General features: G+C 44.4%; 1 protein-coding gene and 1 pseudogene across 1 annotated transcript; one reads left to right on the forward strand and one right to left on the reverse strand.

Moving 5' to 3' along the window:
* LOC147966851 (uncharacterized) overlaps positions 1-22638 on the reverse strand; it is a 43934-nt pseudogene extending 21296 nt beyond the window's left edge.
* LOC147966852 (uncharacterized) lies at positions 15179-17500 on the forward strand. Its single transcript, XM_087529121.1, has 4 exons — positions 15179-16581; positions 16671-16988; positions 17061-17160; positions 17249-17500. Exon 1 carries the CDS (start codon positions 15179-15181, stop codon positions 16328-16330), a length of 1152 nt encoding a protein of 383 aa, XP_087385247.1. The 3' UTR covers positions 16331-16581; positions 16671-16988; positions 17061-17160; positions 17249-17500.
* Positions 22639-24733: the final 2095 nt, after the last annotated feature.

Genomic DNA, 24733 nt, shown 5'->3' on the forward strand with positions numbered 1-24733 from the left:
CGAGAACTTGTTGTTCGACCAATCTCTCAGAGAAGGAGAGGTGGTCGATATCACTTCTCTCTGTATGCATATATGTTCATGACGATCTTCTGTTTCCTTCGTTTGCTTACTAGCTAGCCAGCGTGTCTAGTCCTCTCTATACGTATGTATAGTACGTAGCGTCGACCAAGCACGGACATAAGAGAGGACACTTCTCTCTATTAATTATAGCTAGCTAACACAATATATGAAACACCTAAATTAACCCCCCAAAACCCCCAAACCCCCCCCCCCTTTCAAAAAAAAAACAAAAACCCCAGCCACAGAAATGCTGACGCGTGGATGCCTATTGGTCTCGGTTGGTGCCACCAACCGGGACCAAAGGGTCTCCTGACTGGGCTCTGCGCACTGCCCACGTGGAGGCCCATCAGTCCCGGTTCTGGATTGAACCAGGACTAAAGGGTCGGGGCATTAGTACCAACACTTTAGTCCCGGTTCAGGAACCGGGACTAAAGGCCCTTTAGAACCGGGACTATAGGCCCTTTTTCTACCAGTGAAGGCACGTGTCATGCCTCTTCCTTCTCGTTTACTTTCTTTTTTCAACTTTTTTTCATGTTGTTACAATCTTTTCACAACCTCACGTGTATATAATGCCTAAGCTTGCGCCTAGCACACCGACCTGAACACCAAGCCTAAACCTACGCGGACTCAAACTGGACCTATTGGTGTATGGCTCCTTATATTCCAATCAATCACACGTGAGCTAACTAGACTCCTACGACTTGGACTACTACTTCACGTGTACATAGCCAATAGCCAAGTACTAATCCTAGCCGGACCAGCTAACACCATGACGTGCAAAGACATGTAGTAGTACTTAAAGACATGTAGTAGTACTTAACTATACCACTTTACAAACATAATAATCAAGATTATTTCTAACATTAGGTATCAGAGCGATGTGCACAATGTTCAGCATGATCTCAACGGATCATTTATTGCCAAAGAGAAGGTTGGGAAGGTCACAACCCCGAGAATAACACATGGCCAAAAAACAAAACAAAACAAAATAGTAATGATAGGTTTGCTCTTGACATCTTCTTGGTGAGCATAAAATAGGCCAGGCAATTAAATATGAGTGCTCTAATCAAATATTACGTATTTTGTTTCTTTTCTCCGAGAGATAGATAGTAGGACATGAGTGCAGCTGATCCTTGGTTCCTCCAAAGAAGTCTCCACCCCACCGTTTGCTTCCAAGTGAGGGGGGACACTTATTTCCAACAAATACTCCGTTTCATGGCACTCCACGTTGCATACTATTATCAGACAGATCCAGACGGGTAAGATTTTTTAAGCCACCCAGCTCTTTTGGGATGAAGCCCGATAAATTGTTATGCTGAAGGCTTAGGTGTTGTAACAGTCCAAGATTACCAAAGGAACTTGGAACTTGACCAACGAAATTGTTGAATGACAAGTATAACCACTCTAGCCCTGAAATATTGCCTAGCGACGCTGGGAGATGACCTGCGAAACTGTTATCGTCCAATCCGAGGACTCCAAGATTCAGGAGGGTGTCACCGAAGTTAGATGGCAGTGTTTTCCCAAGCATATTGGAACTTAAGGTTAAATATTGGAGAGAAGACTGATTGTATTTGTACAGGGTTTCTGGGATTCCACTTGATAGCCTATTTTTAGGAAGGAGTAAATAAGAAAGATTTGGGAGTTTTCCCAACTCATCAGGAATGGTTCCGGTGAGCTTATTACCACGAAGCTAGATGTATTCAAGCTGACTGATGTTTTTTAGGCTTGGTGAGATTTCTCCGGTCAGATCATTGAAGGCAAGATTTAACCACACTAGATTGGATAGGAGGTCTATAGCGTTGGGAACTTCTCCTATTAGTAAGTTGCTAGACAGGGATATGTACCATAGACTGGAGCAGTTTGTAAGAGTATCCGGAATGATCCCTCGCAGTAAGTTGTTTCCCAAGTAAAGGTACTCCAATCTTTGGAGATGGTTGAAAGGAGGTAACTCGCCAGTGAAGCCATTTCCGGACAGGTCCAATTCCCTAAGGGATATTAGGTTCCCGAGGGACGGTGAAATCACTACTAGAAATCCCCATATTTCCGACGGTGAAATCTAATAGCCGACGGACTGTCAGGTATTACAGTAATAGCCGACGGTAGTTATAATGGCCGACGGTTAATGTCACCCCACGAGTATTACCACTAATACCCGATGGTATACTAGAATGCCCGACGGTAAAAATTCACCCCTCGGATATCCAACTTAATGACCGACGGTTCATCGTAAAGCCCGATGGTTTTTCCTACACTCACGGGGATTACATGTAATACCCGACGGGTTTCCCTACACCCACGGGGATTACATGTAATGCCCGACGGTTTTTGGTACACCCTCGGGGATTACATGTAATGCCCGATGGTTTTTGCGATACCCACGGGGATTACATGTAATGCCTGACGGTGAAATTTAATAGCCGAAGGTGAAAACTGAAAACAAAACTCTCACCTACGAGAGGAAATGACAGACGGTAGATATGTGCCTCTTGGTTATTTGAGAAAATACCCGACGGTGTATAGTGATAACCGGCGGTTGACATTCCCTCTTTATGATATGTTTCAATGGACAACATCGATGAATGTAGAATGACCGATGTTATATTCGAGATAATTTAGTAGAAGATTCCAAGAACTATAACATCTAACATTGCTATTGTAAGCGAGTGCATTATGTTCTTTTTCACAATTAATATATAGGATGCTTAAAAAATTTGGTATAGGACAATACAAATATGATGTTTAAAAAATTGCACTTACAAAAAGTACTAGTTTGCTAATTTCTTAGTCATGTACTTCTGTAACTTGCTTTATACATATCTTTAGTTTTTTTTAATAAATGCAACTTCATTGTGTAGAAGGACCCCGACCTTCATGTATATTATTAAATGCAAATATGTCTGTGAAGTATTAATTACATCTTGAATTATAAAGAGAATGAGTGTTGTATTCTAAAATTGAGAAAGTGGAATGCTATGCATACGATCCTATATATACACGTACATATGATCCTTTTTGTCCGAAGCAGTGTGACCATTCTTTTTCCTCCTAACCAAGAAAGTAAAAGGGAGGCATCACTCTTTCTACAAAGAGTCTGCCACATGGAGCCACAGAGGCCTTACCATTTCAAAGTGTTGCCGTCCCTGCATCGGTGAGGCTATGTTCATACAATATGAACCCGTTCATATTTTTCATCACCATTTTAGGTCCTTAGCAAACAACTACGGATGGTCATGAAGTACTAGTACTATCGTGATTTATAACAAGCCCGACTTTCGTATTTCAAAACTAAAAAAGAGTCATTATATACATATGATTCTTGGGTGACGAGGTGATCCGTCATTCTTTTCTTCGGCGGGTGGTGTGGTCGACAGAGCGTTGGTGCCTAGCTCAGAGATGTTCTGCTATCTTTTCAGTTTTGTCATGTCGATCCTTACATGGCTTGTACTTTGATCTTTATGATATAAACGAGGCACGTATTACCATGCAAAAGAAAAAAACGGTGCACGGTGGAACCAAATACAACACACCAATGGATCATCCAAGGTATTATGACCATTTTTCGCAAAAAAAATGTATTATGATCATACCAAAAATCCTGTATGTGGCATGTCAAAATAAAAAAGAATCGTGTATGTGCCAAACGAACTGTGGGAAATCTAAGAATACAAATAGGATTTAAAAAAACAAATGGCCCAAAAAATAAAAGTTAAAAATATAAAAGTTATTGTACTCCTATATGATTTCATACGTACTAATAATTAATTAATGACGCGTGCGCCAAAAAATAAGTGCACCGCATGGTTCGCACCGAACCAAGACCAAACTGGGTCTGGCTAGCTGAGCGTGCTATACCAGGTCGACATCAGACGCCTTGTGAAATATAGCTCCTCTCCCTCAACAAAAAAAAAAGACATATAGCTCCTCAGAAATTATCTATACTAGACGCCGTTGACCAGCCCCACCGCTTACATCCCCTCTGTCCTGCCGCTCACATTCACCTCTCTCTCAACGCCGGTCGCCGCCTAGATGTGTCACCTCTCACCTGACTTGCCTCCGTCCTCCTCCACTTTCGTCTCAGATTTGACCCCAAAGTCAAGCGGCAGGCAGCCGCAGCAGGTTCCCGTGTCGCCATGAGCTGGATGGGGAAGCGGGGGTTGGGTGGGGAGAGCCCGCACTGGCGGAGAAGACGAACGAGGACTGGCGGCCCCGGAGCTACCTCCACTACCTCGCCGCCGCATCCAGTCCGACCCTGCCTCCTGCAAGCATGGCGACTTCTTCGACACTGTCTGGGCGGGCCACGAGCTAACCACGCCCAATCTCTTCAGGTCAGTACAGTACAGTACAGTACAGTAGGCAATTTGGGATTTTTTTTTGAAACTGAAATTGAGGAAATTTTGACACAATTGAGTGTGGAGACCGAGTTGTTTGGTTAATTAGTTAATCAGCACGTACACCAGAGACAATTTGTTGCAACATTGACACGATTATGTGATGTAGAGATAATAAGATATGCTCATGTTTTATTGCTACTCGAACCCTGATATGTACTGTGGTTTTCGTGGGATAATATAATTGAGTCCGTTCAATCCGTTGAGGAGGCCTCGTGGTTATCTTTTTTTTTTCACGTTTCTCGCGTAGTGGTTAGTGCCCACCTCGCAGCCGTGGACTCCTGTTACCGAATTATTTGGCGATCTGGTGCTGATTTCTTGGCGCGGCCACCAAAAAATTATCGCGCGCCGGCGCACCACGCACCAAATCAGGTCCTAAACTAACCGCCATAGTCTCCTGGTCCTCTTTGAAAACAAACACATCCGCATTCACCAAACCAATCTAGCTCGAGGGGTGCCCGGCGTCCCTCTGCTTCCACTCCGACGGGTGGTCAGGAGTTCCTCTGCTTCCTCTGCGATGGCCGATCAATCGGCACGCAGCGATCACAGTGGGGCGCCACGGTATCATTCTCTTCTCCCGCCCCATTCCCCTCTCTCCTCGTCTCTGTCACACCCCCTTGAGTTCTTTTCTTCTTTTCTGTCTTGCGTGACTGTGCTGATTGTCCATTATTTGTACATTGCAATTTCTTTTCTGCACGATCCATCAGTATTGGTTTGTTGGCGGTTCATATTTTTAGTTTGGCAAGTTTTCTTGTTGTACGAGTTGATCTTGTTTTCTTTCTAAACCATGTTAGCCGGGAACTAATTATGTAAGAAACGGAGAGAATATTTGTAGAACCTTAAATCTAGGATTCAGCTGGTATGCTCGCAAAAAGGTTATGTTTTATGTGTTTACTACAGTAGCAACTTATGCCCAACTAGTATGTGCTTCTGATGGCCATGAATAACCTGAACAGTTCCCTCAGTTTCTGGTTCAGAAAGTTGAAATAGGTATTAATAAACTTGCACATTAGTTAGCTTATTTGGATAGAACTCCTAATGACCATCTTGTTAGTTATGGCCAATGTAGGCCAAATGTAGAATTGTTTGATTGATGTTCTCATTGTTACTATATAATTAGTATATATCACACTTTACTTTCATGATTAAATCCAATGCTTATACTATACCTCCTACTTCCATTCTACATTTTTGTAGCAATGTAGATGTCGACCGTAGTTGGATGTACAAAGAGAGACGAGGGAAGTTGATCAGTGATGCTTGGCAACGTGGAGTAGATAATTTTCTAGATCATGCATTCTCATTGCCCGATGGTGCTGTAGATGGAAAATCCCATTGTCCTTGCAGCAAGTGCTTTTGCGGTCATAAGTACACAAGGGATGTCATGACCACACACTTGTGCAGCAATGGGTTCATGTTAGGATATGAGAGATGGACTAGCCACGGGGAGTCTGATGCACCTGAAAATGTAGAGCATGATAACGCGGGGGATGGAGATAGAATGAATGACATGCTAGTTGATGCAATTGTTGCTGAAGGAGTTTCTAAAGGTGATGAGCCAACAAAAGCTGCCAAAAAATTCTATGAAATGTTGATGGTGTTGGAAATATGCCCTAGAGGCAATAATAAAAGCATTATTATTATATTTCCTTATTCATGATAATTGTTTTTATTCATGCTATAATTGTGTTATCCGGAAATCGTAATACATGTGTGAATAACAGACACCAACATGTCCCTAGTAAGCCTCTAGTTGACTAGCTCGTTGATCAACAGATAGTCATGGTTTCCTGACTATGGACATTGGATGTCATTGATAACGAGATCACATCATTAGGAGAATGATGTGATGGACAAGACCCAATCCTAAACATAGCACAAGATCGTATAGTTCGTTTGCTAGAGTTTTTCCAATGTCAAGTATCTTTTCCTTAGACCATGAGATCGTGTAACTCCCGGATACCGTAGGAGTGCTTTGGGTATACCAAACGTCACAACGTAACTGGGTGACTATAAAGGTAGACTACGGGTATCTCCGAAAGTGTCTGTTGGGTTGACATGGATCAAGACTGGGATTTGTCACTCCATATCACGGAGAGGTATCACTGGGCCCACTCGGTAATGCATCATCATAATGAGCTCAAAGTGACCAAGTGTCTGGTCACGGGATCATGCATTACGGTACGAGTAAAGTGACGTGCCGATAACGAGATTGAACGAGGTATTGGGATACCGACGATCGAATCTCAGGCAAGTAACATATCAATTGACAAAGGGAATTGCATGCGGGGTTGATTGAATCCTCGACATCGTGGTTCATCCGATGAGATCATCGTGGAGCATGTGGGAGCCAACATGGGTATCCAGATCCCGCTGTTGGTTATTGACCGGAGAGTCGTCTCCGTCATGTCTGCTTGTCTCCCGAACCCGTAGGGTCTACACACTTAAGGTTCGGTGACGCTAGGGTTGTGAAGATATGTATATGCAGTAACCCGAATGTTGTTCGGAGTCCCGGATGAGATCCCGGACGTCACGAGGAGTTCCGGAATGGTCCGGAGGTAAAGAATTATATATAGGAAGTGCTGTTTCGGCCATCGGGACAAGTTTCGGGGTCACCGGTATTGTACCGGGACCACCGGAAGGGTCCCGGGGGTCCACCGGGTGGGGCCACCTATCCCGGGGGGCCCCATGGGCTGAAGTGGGAGGGAACCTAGCCCAAAGTGGGCTGGGGCGCCACTCCCCTAGGGCCCATGTGGCTAGGGTTGAGGGGAAACCCTAAAGGGAGCGCCCCCTTGCTTGGGGGGCAAGCCCCCCCCCCACCCTTGGCCGCCGCCCCCCTTAGGAGATTCCATCTCCTAGGGCCGGCGCCCCCCCTAGCACCCCTATATATAGTGGGGGAGAGGAGGGACTTCACACACCAGCCCCTGGCGCCTCCCTCTCTCCCCGTTACGTCTCTCTCTCGTAGTATAGGCGAAGCCCTGCTACTGTGACGCCCTGCATCCACCACCACGCCGTCGTGCTGCTGGATCTTCATCAACCTCTCCTTTCCCCTTGCTAGATCAAGAAGGAGGAGACGTCTCCCGTCCCGTACATGTGTTGAACGCGGAGGCGCCGTCCGTTCGGCGCTTGGTCATCGGTGATTTGGATCACGTCGTGTTCTACTACATCATCACCGTTCTTTGAATGCTTCCGCACGCGATCTACAAAGGTATGTAGATGCATCCGATGACTCATTGCTAGATGAACTCCTAGATGGATCTTGGTGAAACGAGTAGGAAATTTTTTGTTTTCTGCAACGTTCCCCAAAAGTGGCATCATGAGCTAGGTCTATGCGTAGTTCTTCTTGCACGAGTAGAACACAATTTGTTGTGGGCGTAGATTAGTCAACTTCCTTGCCGCTACTAGTCTTTTCTTGCTTCAGCGGCATTGTGGGATGAAGCGGCCCGGACCAACCTTACACGTACGCTTACGTGAGACCGGTTCCACCGACTAACATGCACTAGTTGCATAAGGTGGCTGGCGGGTGTCTGTCTCTCCCACTTTAGTTGGAGCGGATTCGATGAACAGGGTCCTTATGAAGGGTAAATTGAAGTTGACAAATCACGTTGTGGCTTTAACGTAGGTAAGAAGTCGTTCTTGCTAGAACCCTAAATTCAGCCACGTAAAACTTGCAACATCAATTAGAGGACGTGTAACTTGTTTTTTGCAGCAAGTGGTTTGTGATATGATATGGCCAAAGTTGTGATGAATGATGAATGATCTATATGTGATGTATGAGATGTTCATGCTATTGTAATAGAAATCACGACTTGCATGTCGATGAGTATGACAACCGGCAGGAGCCATAGGAGTTGTCTTTATTCTTTTATATGACCTGCGTGTCATTGAGAAACGCCATGTAAATTACTTTACTTTATTGCTAAACGCGTTAGCCATAGTAGTAGAAGTAATAGTTGGCGAGCAACTTCATGGAGACACGATGATGGAGATCATGGTGTCAAGCCGGTGACAAGATGATCATGGAACCCCAAGATGGAGATCAAAGGAGCTATGTGATATTGGCCATATCATGTCACGTTTATTATTTGATTGCATGTGATGTTTATCATGTTTTGCATCTTGTTTACTTAGAATGACGGTAGTAAATAAGATGATCCCTCATAATAATTTCAAGAAGTGTTCCCCCTAACTGTGCACCGTTGCGACAGTTCGCTGTTTCAAAACACCACGTGATGATCGGGTGTTTTATTCAGACGTTCACATACAACGGGTGTAAGACAGATTTACACATGCAAACACTTAGGTTGACTTGACGAGCCTAGCATGTACAGACATGGCCTCGGAACACAGAAGACCGAAAGGTCGAGCATGAGTCGTATAGAAGATACGATCAACATGAAGATGTTCACCGATGTTGACTAGTCCGTCTCACGTGATGATCGGACACGGCCTAGTTAACTCGGATCATGTAATACTTAGATGACTAGAGGGATGTCTAATCTAAGTGGGAGTTCATTAATAATTTGATTAGATGAACTTAATTATCATGAACTTAGTCTAAAATATTTTACAATATGTCTTGTAGATCAAATGGCCCACGTAGTCCTCAACTTCAGCGCGTTCCTAGAGAAAACCAAGCTGAAAGACGATGGCAGCAACTATACGGACTGGGTCCGGAACCTGAGGATCATCCTCATAGCTGCCAAGAAAGATTATGTCCTACAAGCACCGCTAGGTGAAGCTCCCGTCCCACAGAACCAAGACGTTATGAACGCTTGGCAGACACGTGTTGACGACTACTCCCTCGTTCAGTGCGGCATGCTTTACAGCTTAGAGCCGGGGCTCCAAAAGCGTTTTGGGAGACATGGAGCATATGAGATGTTCGAAGAGCTGAAAATGGTTTTTCAAGCTCATGCCCGGATCGAGAGATATGAAGTCTCCGATAAGTTCTTCAGCTGTAAGATGGAGGAAAATAGTTCTGTCAGTGAGCACATACTCACTATGTCTGGGTTACATAACCGCTTGTCTCAGCTGGGAGTTAATCTCCCGGATGATGCGGTCATTGACAGAATCCTCCAGTCGCTTCCACCAAGCTACAAGAGCTTTGTGATGAACTTCAACATGCAGGGGATGCAAAAGACCATTCCTGAGTTGTTCTCAATGCTGAAATAGGCGGAGGTAGAAGTCAAGAAGGAACATCAAGTGTTGATGGTCAATAAAACCACTAAGTTCAAGAAAGGCAAGGGTAAAAATAACTTCAAGAAGGACGGCAAGGAGGTTGCCGCGCCCGGCAAGCAAGCTGCCGGGAAGAAGCCAAAGAATGGACCCAAGCCCGAGACTGAGTGCTTTTATTGCAAGGGAAGCGGTCACTGGAAGCGGAACTGCCCTAAATACTTAGCAGACAAGAAGGCCGGCAAAACAAAAGGTATAAGTGATATACATGTAATTGATGTGTACCTTACTGGTGTCCGTAATAGCTCCTGGGTATTTGATACCGGTGCAGTTGCTCACATTTGTAACTCAAAGCAGGGGCTGCGAAAGAAGCGGAAACTGGTAAAGGACGAGGTGACGATGCGCGTCGGGAATGGTTCCAAGGTCAATGTGATCGCCGTCGGCACGCTACCTCTATATCTACCTTCAGGATTAGTTTTAAACCTTAATAATTGTTTTTTAGTGCCAGCTTTGAGCATGAACATTGTATCGGGATCTCGTTTAATTCGAGATGGCTACTCATTTAAATCCGAGAATAATGGTTGTTCTATTTATATGAGAGATATGTTTTATGGTCATGCTCCTATGGTGAATGGTTTATTCTTTATGAATCTCGAACGTAATACTACACATGTTCATAATGTGAGTACCAAAAGATGTAAGGTTGATAATGATAGTCCCACATACTTGTGGCACTGCCGCCTTGGTCACATAGTTGTCAAACGCATGAAGAAGCTCCATGTAGATGGACTTTTAGAGTCTCTTGATTATGAATTATTTGACACGTGCGAACCATGCCTCATGGGTAAGATGACCAAGACTCCGTTCTCAGGAACAATTGAGCGAGCAACCAACTTATTGGAAATCATACATACTGATGTGTGCGGTCCAATGAGTGTTGAGGCTCGCGGTGGCTATCGTTATGTTCTCACGCTCACTGATGATTTAAGTAGATATGGGTATATCTACTTAATGAAACACAAGTCTGAAACCTTTGAAAAGTTCAAGGAATTTCAGAGTGAGGTTGAAAATCAACGTGACAGGAAAATCAAGTTTCTACGATCAGATCGTGGAGGAGAATACTTGAGTCACGAATTTGGCACACACTTAAGAAAATGTGGAATAGTTTCACAACTCACGCCGCCTGGAACACCTCAGCGTAACGGTGTGTCCGAACGTCGTAATCGCACTCTATTAGATATGGTGCGATCTATGATGTCTCTTACCGATTTACCGCTATCTTTTTGGGGCTATGCTTTAGAGACTGCCGCATTCACTTTAAACAGGGCTCCGTCGAAATCCGTTGAGACGACACCGTATGAATTATGGTTTGGGAAGAAGCCTAAGCTGTCGTTTCTAAAAGTTTGGGGATGCGATGCTTATGTCAAGAAACTTCAACCTGAAATGCTCGAACCCAAGTCAGAAAAATGCGTCTTCATAGGATACCCAAAAGAAACTATTGGGTACACCTTCTACCTCAGATCCGAAGGCAAGATCTTTGTTGCCAAGAATGGGTCCTTTCTAGAGAAAGAGTTTCTCTCGAAAGAAGTAAGTGGGAGGAAAGTAGAGCTTGATGAAGTATTACCTCTTGAACCGGAAAATGGCACAACTCAAGAAAATGTTCCTGAGGTGCCTGCACCGACTAGAGAGGAAGTTAATGATAATGATCAAGATACTTCTGATCAAGCTCCTACTGAAATTCGAAGGTCCACAAGGACACGTTCCGCACCAGAGTGGTATGGCAACCCTGTCTTGGAAATCATGTTGTTAGACAACGGTGAACCTTCGAACTATGAAGAAGCGATGGCGGCCCTGGATTCCGACAAATGGCTAGAAGCCATGAAATCCGAGATAGGATCCATGTATGAAAATGAAGTATGGACTTTGACTGACTTGCCCGTTGAACGGCGAGCCATAGAAAATAAATGGATCTTTAAGAAGAAGACAGACGCGGATGGTAATGTGACCATTTATAAAGCTCGACTTGTCGCTAAGGGTTATCGACAAGTTCAAGGGGTTGACTACAATGAGACTTTCTCACCGGTAGCGAAGCTAAAGTCCGTCCGAATCATGTTAGCAAGTGCCGCATTCTACGATTATGAGATATGGCAAATGGACGTCAAAACGGCATTCCTTAATGGTTTCCTTAAGGAAGAATTGTATATGATGCAGCTGGAAGGTTTTGTCGATCCTAAGAATGCTGACAAGGTGTGCAAGCTCCAACGCTCGATTTATGGGCTGGTGCAAGCATCTCGGAGTTGGAACATTCACTTTGATGAGATGATCAAAGCGTTTGGGTTTACGCAGACTTATGGAGAAGCCTGCGTTTACAAGAAAGTGAGTGGGAGCTCTGTAGCATTTCTCATATTATATGCGGATGACATACTATTGATGGGAAATGATATAGAACTCTTGGACAGCATCAAGGCCTACTTGAATAAGAGTTTTTCAATGAAGGACCTTGGAGAAGCTGCTTATATATTAGGCATCAAAATCTATAGAGATAGATCGAGACGCCTCATAGGTCTTTCACAAAGCACATACCTTTATAAGATATTGAAGAAGTTCAATATGGATCAATCTAAGAAGGGGTTCTTGCCTGTGTTACAAGGTATGAAATTGAGCTCAGCTCAATGTCCGACCACGGCAGAAGATATAGAAGAGATGAGCGTCATCCCCTATGCATCAGCCATAGGTTCTATTATGTATGCCATGCTGTGTACCAGACCTGATGTAAACCTTGCCGTAAGTTTGGTAGGAAGGTACCAAAGTAATCCCGGCAAGGAACACTGGACAGCGATCAAGAATATCCTGAAGTACCTGAAAAAGACTAAGGAAATGTTTCTCGTTTATGGAGGTGATGAAGAGCTCGTCGTAAAGGGTTACGTCGACGCTAGCTTCGACAAAGATCTGGATGACTCTAAGTCACAAACCGGATACGTGTATATTTTGAATGGTGGGGCAGTAAGCTGGTGCAGTTGCAAGCAAAGCGTCGTGGCGGGATCTACATGTGAAGCGGAGTACATGGCAGCCTCGGAGGCAGCACATGAAGCAATATGGGTGAAGGAGTTCATCACCGACCTAGGAGTCATACCCAATGCGTCGGGGCCAATCAAACTTTTCTGTGACAACACTGGAGCTATTGCACTTGCCAAGGAGCCCAGGTTTCACAAGAAGACAAGGCACATCAAGCGCCGCTTCAACTCCATTCGTGAAAATGTTCAAGATGGAGACATAGATATTTGTAAAGTACATACGGACCTGAATGTAGCAGATCCGTTGACTAAACCTCTCCCGAGAGCAAAACATGATCAACACCAGAATTCCATGGGTGTTCGATTCGTCACAATGTACCTAGATTATTGACTCTAGTGCAAGTGGGAGACTGTTGGAAATATGCCCTAGAGGCAATAATAAAAGCATTATTATTACATTTCCTTATTCATGATAATTGTCTTTATTCATGCTATAATTGTGTTATCCGGAAATCGTAATACATGTGTGAATAACAGACACCAACATGTCCCTAGTAAGCCTCTAGTTGACTAGCTCGTTGATCAACAGATAGTCATGGTTTCCTGACTATGGACATTGGATGTCATTGATAACGAGATCACATCATTAGGAGAATGATGTGATGGACAAGACCCAATCCTAAACATAGCACAAGATCGTATAGTTCGTTTGCTAGAGTTTTTCCAATGTCAAGTATCTTTTCCTTAGACCATGAGATCGTGTAACTCCCGGATACCGTAGGAGTGCTTTGGGTATACCAAACGTCACAACGTAACTGGGTGACTATAAAGGTAGACTACGGGTATCTCCGAAAGTGTCTGTTGGGTTGACATGGATCAAGACTGGGATTTGTCACTCCATATCACGGAGAGGTATCACTGGGCCCACTCGGTAATGCATCATCATAATGAGCTCAAAGTGACCAAGTGTCTGGTCACGGGATCATGCATTACGGTACGAGTAAAGTGACGTGCCGATAACGAGATTGAACGAGGTATTGGGATACCGACGATCGAATCTCAGGCAAGTAACATATCAATTGACAAAGGGAATTGCATGCGGGGTTGATTGAATCCTCGACATCGTGGTTCATCCGATGAGATCATCGTGGAGCATGTGGGAGCCAACATGGGTATCCAGATCCCGCTGTTGGTTATTGACCGGAGAGTCGTCTCGGTCATGTCTGCTTGTCTCCCGAACCCGTAGGGTCTACACACTTAAGGTTCGGTGACACTAGGGTTGTGAAGATATGTATATGCAGTAACCCGAATGTTGTTCGGAGTCCCGGATGAGATCCCGGACGTCACGAGGAGTTCCGGAATGGTCCGGAGGTAAAGAATTATATATAGGGAGTGCTGTTTCGGCCATCGGGACAAGTTTCGGGGTCACCGGTATTGTACCGGGACCACCGGAAGGGTCCCGGGGGTCCACAGGGTGGGGCCACCTATCCCGGGGGGCCCCATGGGCTGAAGTGGGAGGGAACCTAGCCCAAAGTGGGCTGGGGCGCCACTCCCCTAGGGCCCATGCGGCTAGGGTTGAGGGGAAACCCTAAAGGGGGCACCCCCTTGCTTGGGGGGCAAGCCCCCCCACCCTTGGCCGCCGCCCCCCCTAGGAGATTCCATCTCCTAGGGCCGGCGCCCCCCTAGCACCCCTATATATAGTGGGGGAGAGGAGGGACTTCATACACCAGCCCCTGGCGCCTCCCTCTCTCCCCGTTACGTCTCTCTCTCGTAGTATAGGCGAAGCCCTGCTACTGTGACGCCCTGCATCCACCACCACGCCGTCGTGTTGCTGGATCTTCATCAACCTCTCCTTTCCCCTTGCTGGATCAAGAAGGAGGAGACGTCTCCCGTCCCGTACGTGTGTTGAACGCGGAGGTGCCGTCCGTTCGGCGCTTGGTCATCGGTGATTTGGATCACCTCGTGTTCGACTACATCATCACCGTTCTTTGAACGCTTCCGCACGCGATCTACAAAGGTATGTAGATGCATCCGATGACTCGTTGCTAGATGAACTCCTAGATGGATCTTGGTGAAACGAGTAGGAAAATTTTTGTTTTCTGCAACGTTCCCCAACAGATGGAAGCCGACAAACGTTTGCATGAGAAGACCACACAATCACGTCTATCCATTGTAGGAAGGCTAATGACTATTAAAACACAACATAATCTGTCAGAAGCTTGTTACAATGAGATGATGACTCTTATACATGACATTGTTGGGGACGGTGTTGCAAAAGATCTCCCAGCAAACTTCCATAAGTCCAAGAAGCTTGTGCATAGTCTAGCAATGCCTTACGTCAAAATTCATGCATGCCCCAATAATTGTATGCTTTATCATAAAGAGGATGAAAATAAAGAAAAATGCACTATCTACAAAGAACCTAGATATGAGGAAACAACCGCAGGAAATAAATCTACGAAGATACCAAGAAAAGCTCTGCGCTATCTCCCAATTACTCCTAGGCTACAACGGTTGTACATGTCACAAAGCACTGCCAAGCACATGGACTATCACGCAAGGCCTCATAATAGTGATGAAGTAATGGTTCACCCTTCTCATGGTGAAGCTTGGAAGGAATTTAATAAGGAATTTAAAAAATTTGCTGAGGAAGTAAGGAATATAAGGCTATGTCTAGCGACTGACGGCTTCACACCTTTTGGTATTAAAGCAGCCTCCTACTCATGTTGGCCAGTATTTGTTGTGCCTTATAATCTTCCACGAGAAATGTGCATGAAGCAGAGTAACCTGATCCTTGCACTAGTTATTCCCGGTCCAGATCATCCAGGAAAGAACCTAAACGTTTTCATGCAGCCTCTAGTTGACGAACTTGATGATTTGTGGAGAAATGGTGTAGAAACTTATGATAGTTATCGAAAGCAAAATTTCACCTTAAAGGCAGGTTTGCTTTGGACTATTCATGACTTTCCAGCTTATGGATTAGTAGCATGCTGGAGCACTCATGGGAAGCTTGCTTGCCCTATATGTGGATCTGACATAAAGACATTCTCATTGAAGAACGGGAGAAAGCCATGCTGGTTTGACTGCCATAGGAGATTCCTTCCCACTGACCATGCATTTCGTAGGAGTGTGAAATGTTTTCGCAAGAAAAAAACAGTTTTAGATCCTCCACCAAAGCGCTTGTCCGGAGAAGAGGTGTATGAAGAACTCCATAGTCTTGTCCATGATGAAACTGGCAAGAGTAAATTTGAGGGGTTTAGGAAGGAGCACAATTGGATAGCTATAAGTGGTTTGTGGCAGCTAGAGTATTTTCGGAAGTTGCTGCTTCGCCATAACATTGATGTAATGCACAATGAGAAAAATGTATCTGAGGCTTTACTAAACACATGCCTTGATATTCCTGAGAAAACTAAGGATAACAACAAAGCACGCCTTGATGTTGCTTTGTATTGTGATCGACCAAAGCTACACCTGAACAAGAATTCAAGGGGTGTGTGGAAGAAACCTAGAGCGAAATATTGTGTCAGCAAGGAAGATAGAATGACCATCCTTAAGTGGTTTAAAGAAGTGAAGTGTTCTGATGGGTTTTCTGCTAATTTGAGTAAAACTGTCAACTTGAGTAAAAACAAATTCATTGGGCTGAAAAGCCATGACCACCACATCATCATGGAGCGCCTCCTGCCAGTTGCCCTATGAGGCTTCATCCCAGAACCTGAATGGAAGGTCATAGCAGAGTTAAGTTTTTTTTATCGGCAATTGTGTGCCAAAGAAATTGCTCCAAAACGGATGCGTGAACTTGAGGAGGAGGTTCCTGTTCTATTATGCAAGCTTGAGAAAATGCTCCCACCAGGCTTCTTCAATGTAATGCAACACCTGATAGTGCATCTTCCATATGAGGCAAGGGTTGGCGGCCCTGTGGCATATCGTTGGATGTATGTTTTTGAGAGGTATGTTAGACTATATAACATTGATCTGTACATTGTGTTTTGATATATTTATGTCATTTATTGCTGAAACTTCTAATATTTTGTTATAGGGCAATGCACTATCTTCGTTTAAAAGTGCGAAACAAGGCAAGAGTGGAGGGTTCAATCGTTGAAGCTTGTATTGTGCAGGAGATCACGAGTTGTGTTTCTCTTTACTTTAGTGATCATGTTCGCACTATATGGAAGAAGAATCCTCGATATAATAATGGAGGAACACGCGTGCAGAATGATGGTTGCACCTTAGATGTGTTTCAGCATGTAGGAAACCTACATGGGAGGCCTATTGCCCGAGAACTATCGCGTGAAGAGTTGAATGCCGCAAGGCTGTACATTTTGACTAACTGCTCTGCTGTTGATAGATTTCGTGAGTAAGTGATGAATAATTTGTAATTTTAGAATTGAAGTGTGCAAGATGTTTATAATCATACGCGGATTTGCAGAACATTTGAAGATGAAAAATATGCAAGTCATCCAAACTTGACATCGGAGGGCCTTGATGAAATGATGGCATCCGAATTTGTGGAATGGTTCGAGATTGCTGTAAGCACATTTTAATTAGCATTATATCCTCTCCATTCAACTACTACTATGTTTCATAATCCGAGTTTTTCTTTTCATTTCATTGTAGTGCAAAGAAGATCCCAATTCTGATGAGGACTTGTGGAATTTAGCTAATGGATGTAGCTCTAGAGCCTATTCCTATAGCTCCTATGATGTGAATGGCTTTCGCTTTAGATCAGAGATATTTGAGAAAAAACGTAGAAGGTTGAAAACGGTGAACACAGGGGTTTGTTTGACATCCTTCATCTCAGAGACTGAACAACTTGACTACTATGGTGTCATTGAGGAAATTATCAAAGTATCCTTCACAGCTGGTAGAAAAATTGAGATTGTACTCTTCAAATATCGTTGGTTTGACCCCATCAAGGGTGTGAAGCCAAATGCAGAATTAGGTTTGGTGGAGATAAAGTGGTCTTCAAGGCTAAGTAATTTTGAACCATTTGCCATGGCTCACCAAGCTATACAAGCTTATTACTTGCATTACGCATCCTCCAGGAGAGATCTTCGTGATTGGAGGGTTGTTTACACTATTTAGCCAAGTACCAACTTGAGTAACTTTGATGACTGCGCAAATGACCCATCTACTACAGATGAATATTTCCAGGAAGGTGGTCAGCTAGGTAGTTTTTCTGTAGATGGTGTCAAATTTGTTGATGAATCTACTGAGCCAAGAAAGGAGTCAGATGATGTGTAGCTTGATCCCTCTGAAATTTATGTAATAGAAAATCAAGGCAATAATTATGAGGGAGAAGAATCTTCAGAAGATGAATTGGACGAGAGTACTGATGAGGAAGAAGAAGATTTACCTGAAGAGGAAGGACAAGAAGAGACATATGAGACCGAAGATGAGGATGGTGCAATAGAGCATGACTCTGAATATGACGATGATGATTACTGAACATTTATAGCTTTTGCACTTGTCATTTTCTGTCTTGGTACCAATAAATATTATATAGTGGCACAACTAGTGAATAATATAGTATGTTTACTATTGGTAGTAATACATATTACATAGTGATTTAATGACACAACTATTGAACAATATATTATGGTTGATAGTATTTGTAGTTTAGTTGTTACATAATGTTTTCTGTTGTTTTCTTCTTCTACTGTCATGCCTTTGGCAATCATCTACTAATTATTTTTTTATGTAGCTAATAAGAATGTATTTGTCACTATGTAAATAGGATGACCCGCTTGCATCATAGGCGTGTCTCAATGGCTAGGTCGAACAAGTCTTCTTCTAGTGCCTCCGTAGGAAACAATGGATCAACTCAGCCAACTGCACAGGCTAAAAAGCCTAGAACACCAAGAACTAGGACTTTAGCCGGTCTCAGACTAGAGGAAATTGACCGACCGCTTATAGTTCCCGTTGGCATGTAAGTATTAAATATTTCAATTTCTTTACTTGTAGCAATGTTCATGTGCTAACTACATTTGATCTTTATTTATAACAGGGCATGGGAAAGGCACCCATACAGCGCTCGTGATCCATCAACGGTGCTAGGTGCCTTAGTGCGCCAGATGTATCCACCGCCAATTGGTCCAAAAAATGATCAGAAACCGGTATTGTGTTGGGAGGACTACAAGTGGTCCCCTGGTCCAGAAGTAAGAACAGCAGCTTCCAAAATAGTGGAAGAATTTTGGGTAAGTATCTGCACACACACACACACATTGTTTTGGGTAAGTATATACATTGTTTCTATAAATGCTTTGAGAATTTTGAATCAGTTTTTCTAGTACTTAGAATTCTGAAACAGAGGTGAACATATTATATTTAGACATAAGAAGTCTAAAACTGGTGGATGGGTGGTAGTTAAAATTCTTTATTTTGGTCACAACCAAGACAGAACTACTTGGTTTATCTATGAAGTGTTGGAAGCTTTGATGATTATGCATATACTCACTTCCACAAATGCACTAGTAACTAACAAAAAATATTTTGGGATGGTTTTTGGCAGTGGCATTTCAAGTGTGACCCATCGGAGCAAGAGAAGGCAGATGGTGTTTTGGAGGAGAACTTAACTAGGAAAGTGAAGCAGATGCTACATGAGGAAAAGGCCGCAGCCATCAAAAGATTAAAGAAGAAGGGACAATTGCCTACAGAACTAACAAAAGAGGATGAGGATGGTAACCGCTGGCCAACTAAGGAAGCTTTAATTTCTACAAAGAGAGTTGACTTTGGTACAGATGTTGGTTGGCGTCTACTATGTGAGCACTGGAGTAGTACTGAATTTAGAGGGTTATCTTTAACCAACAAGAGGAACAGACTTGCTAATGGGGACACGGTCTTCCATTGCAGTGGTGCTAGAAATGTTGTCGCCACACGTCAATTTCTGGTACAATTTTCGTCAAACATCTTTCTGCTTACTGTTTAATAAGGAAGTTTCATTTACATTGGATGATGTGTCACACTCTTGAAATGCAGAAACTCAAAACCGGGAAAGACCCTGGAATTTCTGGTGCTTGGCTTCACACGCACAAATTGCATCGAGGGACTGATGAAGAGAAGATATGCAGTCAAAGAACTGCTGATCATTGGGTCAGTAAAATATTGCAACTTTGTTCATTATAATCATCATGAGAACTATGTGCATAACACTGCAGTTTACCATTAAATTTGATAAGGCAATGAAAAATGCCCATAGAGAAAATTGGGAAGAGGAGCACCCGGATTTAGATGGACAAATCATCTACGAAGCAGCAGGCAGAGTGCCACATGGTAGGCTAGGAATTGCTAATGAGTTGTTTAGCAAAGCAGAGAAGGCGAAGTTTAAGTCTAAAAGGGCGATGGCCTCACAGCCGGTGCAGTCTGCTAAGGAGGAGCGTCTAGAAAGAGAAAACAAACATCATAGGTGCAAGTCAGGTGCAGGATTTTTGGTCATGGAAAGTAGCAGAAGATGTAGATCCTTCATATATTTCAATTACAGATTTAGAAAAGAAATGCATGGTTAACTATATTGGCGCATTCCTCTAAAGGATTATATCACCCAAGAGAAATGACTGATGCTTCATGTAAATACTTGATGGTTGAGAGAACAAGTTTATCTGCACATCTATGAGAAAAAATGCAGTGAAGACCACACTTGATAGCCTGCAGTTGTCATGCTTGTTTCTCTATACATATGCCTTGCTTGCTTGTTTCTCTATACATATGCCTTGTTTGCTTGCATATCTTAATTTGCTATCATTTCTTATGTGCAAAACTAGATAAACTGAACCATGTTAATTCAAAAATCATTAGTAGGAAAAATATGATAGTATGAACAATAATTTATTTGTACTTCATGTATAATTTATTCAGGTCGCAGGGAACAAATTAGTAGACATGAAAGAATTTAGGCTAACCATCCGGAATATTTTTCTTACGGATACTCTTCCTTTATCTAAGCATTGTGGAACCATGTTCGGTAAAGCCTCTGTACATATGCATTTCAATTTATAATACATATACATGCAAATATTTATTTCACCTTGGGGCACATGCTGCTAGTTTATGCTTTTTGTACATGCCATTCTTTATTAGTTTACTATATGCCCAAACTAGCCAATAGTGTTCTGTTAGTTTACTCGTTCGGCTTTGTCATGTGACTGCGAAATGTAAACACTATTGATAGTGGGGTCGCAGATAGATATGCATAGTACTTGGAAAATGTGTATGGAATATATGTTCCTGCTGATTCATGTTTCCTCTGAAAGTTTCATGTGAAGGATCGAAAGGTGAATAGGCATCATATTGTTGGATAATCATACTATTATATAGCATCTAGAAGATAACCTGTCAATTAGAACAGTTAAGTTTGATCCCTGTAGGTCACTTAAATTTCAGCTACATTATACTAACAACTAGTCTTGTCATTACTTAGGGAATAGGAAGCAGGACTGGAGACAGTACGAGTCATGGAAATGATGATGAGGATGACTACTATGGCAATGGGGGATATGATAACTATGGCGAGGGTGATCTGTATGGTGATGAGCACTATGATCACTATGGCGATGGGGAATATGATGACTATGGAGATGAGGATGACTATGGCTATGGCGGTGGCGATGGCGATGATGATGATTGGCTATAAAAGTCTAATGATCTTCAAGTCATGCCAAAATGTAGTTATGTTAGATATTTGAAACACTTTATTATCTTATGGACAAATTTGCCTTAGTGGACAATTTATCTTATGCAAAATGTGGCCTATCTCAATTACTATTTTTTTCTGCATTCGACATTTGATAATTATGGTTAATGCAATTTGGATGCAACTCAATACCTTGTGCTTGTGTATGAGACGCATTTGTTGGAATGCCAATATTATGAATGATTGCTATGGAATGAAACACCCCTTGGTGAAAGAAATATATGAGGGGTGAGTAATGACCTATGGTGGAAAATATGTCTCGGTTATACAGAATGCCAATGGGGACTTCAGACAGTTGGTGAATTTATAAAATGACGGTGTTTGCTCACCCTCAACTAACAGGTTTTGTGGCGGTGTTCGCTCACCCTCGGCTAACAGGTTTCCTGAAAGGTCGTATACACTGTCGACCATCTAATGAGCTGACGGTTTGGTTCTCCTCATGGTCATAACTAAGTCCAGCGGGACAAATGTACCATCGACTATTTTGAAAACCGACAGGAAGCAATAACCGTCGGAGAGTAAATGCCCGACGAGGAACCGTTGGCTATAAATGTCGTCGGGCTAAGATGAGCTAGCAGTCACAATAACATGCCCGACGGCTCACCGTCGGCTTACTACCGTAGGTGACAATATTACCCGACTATACCGTCGACCATTACTGTAATGGCCGACGAAGCAAGGCCGACGGGAGATGGCTGACGGTGTACCGTCGGTTTTAGTAATAGTTGACGGTGATAAAAAATATCCGACGGTAATTGGACCCTCGGTTATAATGAAATATCTAGTAGTGAATCGGGCCCGACAACGCTAGGTCATGAAGATTCAGTCTGGTGAGTCGCCCCGGGTGCTTCGGGTCGCTGCAGTCGACGCCCTTCCATCTGCAAAGCAGGGCGCTGACATGCCAAGATGTCAAGGCTTGCTTGGAGTCGTTGGTGATGGCCCTCTTGAAATCTAGCAGCGACATCATGTCCGTGCTATTATCATGGACTGTCGTCGTCGAGGAGGAGCGGACACTGCCAACTCCACAAGAAACGAGCAGCAATGACAATAACTTAAGGATGGTGGTGAGTCTCGCCGGTTGACTGCTACACATAAGGCCTCCCGTACCTGCAAGTGTGAAGAATTAATAAAACATTAGAACCCATGCATGTAAAAAAAGAGTTTGCTGGTAGCCGCTACGGCAATCATAGCACAGACCACAGAGGTTCGATTTTGTGAAATGCTTGATCGCAAACAGGAAACTGTCGGCAAGACGAAAGCTGGATGTTTGGACACCTTTGGTTGGCCGGATCGGACGAAACGGCAGCCATTCTTGCATGGTTTTGCTGCCGGGTTGTGAGATCAGGTGTGTGTGCCACTGCCAGGTATGGGTTGGAACGCTGGACTGGATGCTCAGCTGGTTGATGAGGCCCCGGCCGGGGTTTAAAAAGACCAACTCTTCCGGACTTGATTAGCCTTATTATTATGTGAAGCCTGGCCACCACCGGAGGGGAGGGAAGACCTCATGCAAGTCCGTCAACCTCAAGACCTCAAGTCCGTCCACCACCGGTCAAGTAAATACGTAGTAGAAGCTAGTACTTGGCGCTCGCGACGCGAGCCAGCCAGTCTCCGCACGGAGCGCTCCAAGGCAGGGTACGACATGAGGGAGGGAGGGGGCCTCACCACGTGGGCTGACTGGCTAGGGGAGGAATTAAAATCTGCTGCATGCGCATGCAGCAACCACAATACGGTTCCCACGGACGCCGCCGCCGGCTACTAAATCCTCACTTTCGGCTGCTCGGCAGGACTCGTGGCGTGTGATGCGGATACATGCGGAGGTTGGGAGAAGGTGCTCCCGCGGCGCGATGTGCAACGCCAGGCGTCCCAAGCCCTTGCTTTGGCTCCCCGTCCCATCCCCGCTTGGCTTCATGGTCGATGTTGCAGATGTCTCTTTCCTAGACACCGTGCAGCGGATTGTCGAGATCCTTTTAGATGTTATCGGTGTCTTGAGAACGGTCATCGAGCGCGTGAGTGCGCAATGCCCGGCGTCCCCTCGGCTCCTTGAGAAGAGCTATTGTGTCGCCATTGCCCCGTCTCCCGTCGAGCACCAACAAGCTCCATCTCCATACAAGGTCCAGAAAGAAGCCCCGCCCCTCTCGAAGACATTTTGTCGTGATTCTTGGCCATCAACCGTTTCTGCTCCTGCTGCCTCAATGGCCCCGGCGGATATCTCGATGCGGCCCAATTTGGAGAGGCAGGCAGAGATGCTGCGCTCTGAGCTCCTTGGTATGGCTTCCTTTCAGCTTGAGAAAACGGTCCAGCCTCTACGTGATGTCGTTTCCTCTATGAAAGGTTGGATGTTGCGGATGGAGAGCTTCATGGAGCTAGTTGAGGCTGCACTGGGCGGGCTCTCCCTGACGCCGCCTGTGTTGCAGACTGCTCATGTGTTGCGCCCTTTGGTTGTGCCCGATGGCAGCTTCGACGCTGAGAAGGGAGACGAGCTTCATAGACGTTTCTCCCCTCGTGCTAGGGCCAGCTCACCGCCATTAGCCTCTGAGGGACTTGACAATGATGTGGTTGTGACTCCGGTGTTACAAATCATGCCCGAGCTTCGGGAGTTGTGTGCGGGCTCGGTTTTGCCTTTGTGCGTCGAGCAACTGCAAGTAGACCCTCCCGAGATCTCGAGTGTGGCTTTGCCACCAACATCACCCCTGGAGTCGAGCCAGATAGTTGATGCTGAGGAGAGTAGTGATTTGGACGGTGCGGTCTCTTGCTCGCCCAAATCCATTAGGCGTCACCCGTTAGTCATCGAGCGCGGAGTTTCAGATGTTGCTGCCCTTCCCTCATATGCGACCAGCGAGGAGGTGATGCCTGTGAGTGGCGTGGCCATTGAGCCAAGTGTGTTGGCACCTACTTCAACTCCAAATCCAAATGCTCTCTTCGCGAAGGAACTTTGTGACTTGCTCGCTAGCGTGGAGGTTGCTAGACCTGGTTTGGGCAGGTCAATTGCTTGCCTCCTGACGGGAACGCCAATAAGGGGCAAACTAAAAAAGATGGGCAAAGGCAAGAGTGGCGTCATAGGAAAGACGTCTATGGTTGCTTGATGGATGATCTTCGGTCTCTCGGCTTGGGAGGTGCATGATGTGTTGCGTCATGGTGTTCGTGTTGAGATTCAGTTGGCGTAGTAGTAGTGGGTTTGTGGATGTTGTGCATTCAGAGAGTTTGGCAAGGGCCGACTATGCGATTGAGGGATTTCTTGCTATGTGAGTAGTTAGTCCGTGCTCTATTTGTGTAAGTTTTTGCCCGATTTTCCTTAAATTAACTGGGCAATTCTCTTCTTCTTAATTAATCGATGAGGCAAAACGCTTGCCTCCGTTTCAAAAAACAATACGGTTCCCTAAAGAAGTGTTTGTTTCGAGGGGAAACTCAGATGA

This window comes from Triticum urartu, chromosome 6A, assembly GCF_056163025.1.
Source record: "Triticum urartu cultivar PI428250 chromosome 6A, HENAU_Tu73, whole genome shotgun sequence".
In the NCBI taxonomy this organism is placed as follows: Eukaryota; Viridiplantae; Streptophyta; class Magnoliopsida; order Poales; family Poaceae; genus Triticum; species Triticum urartu.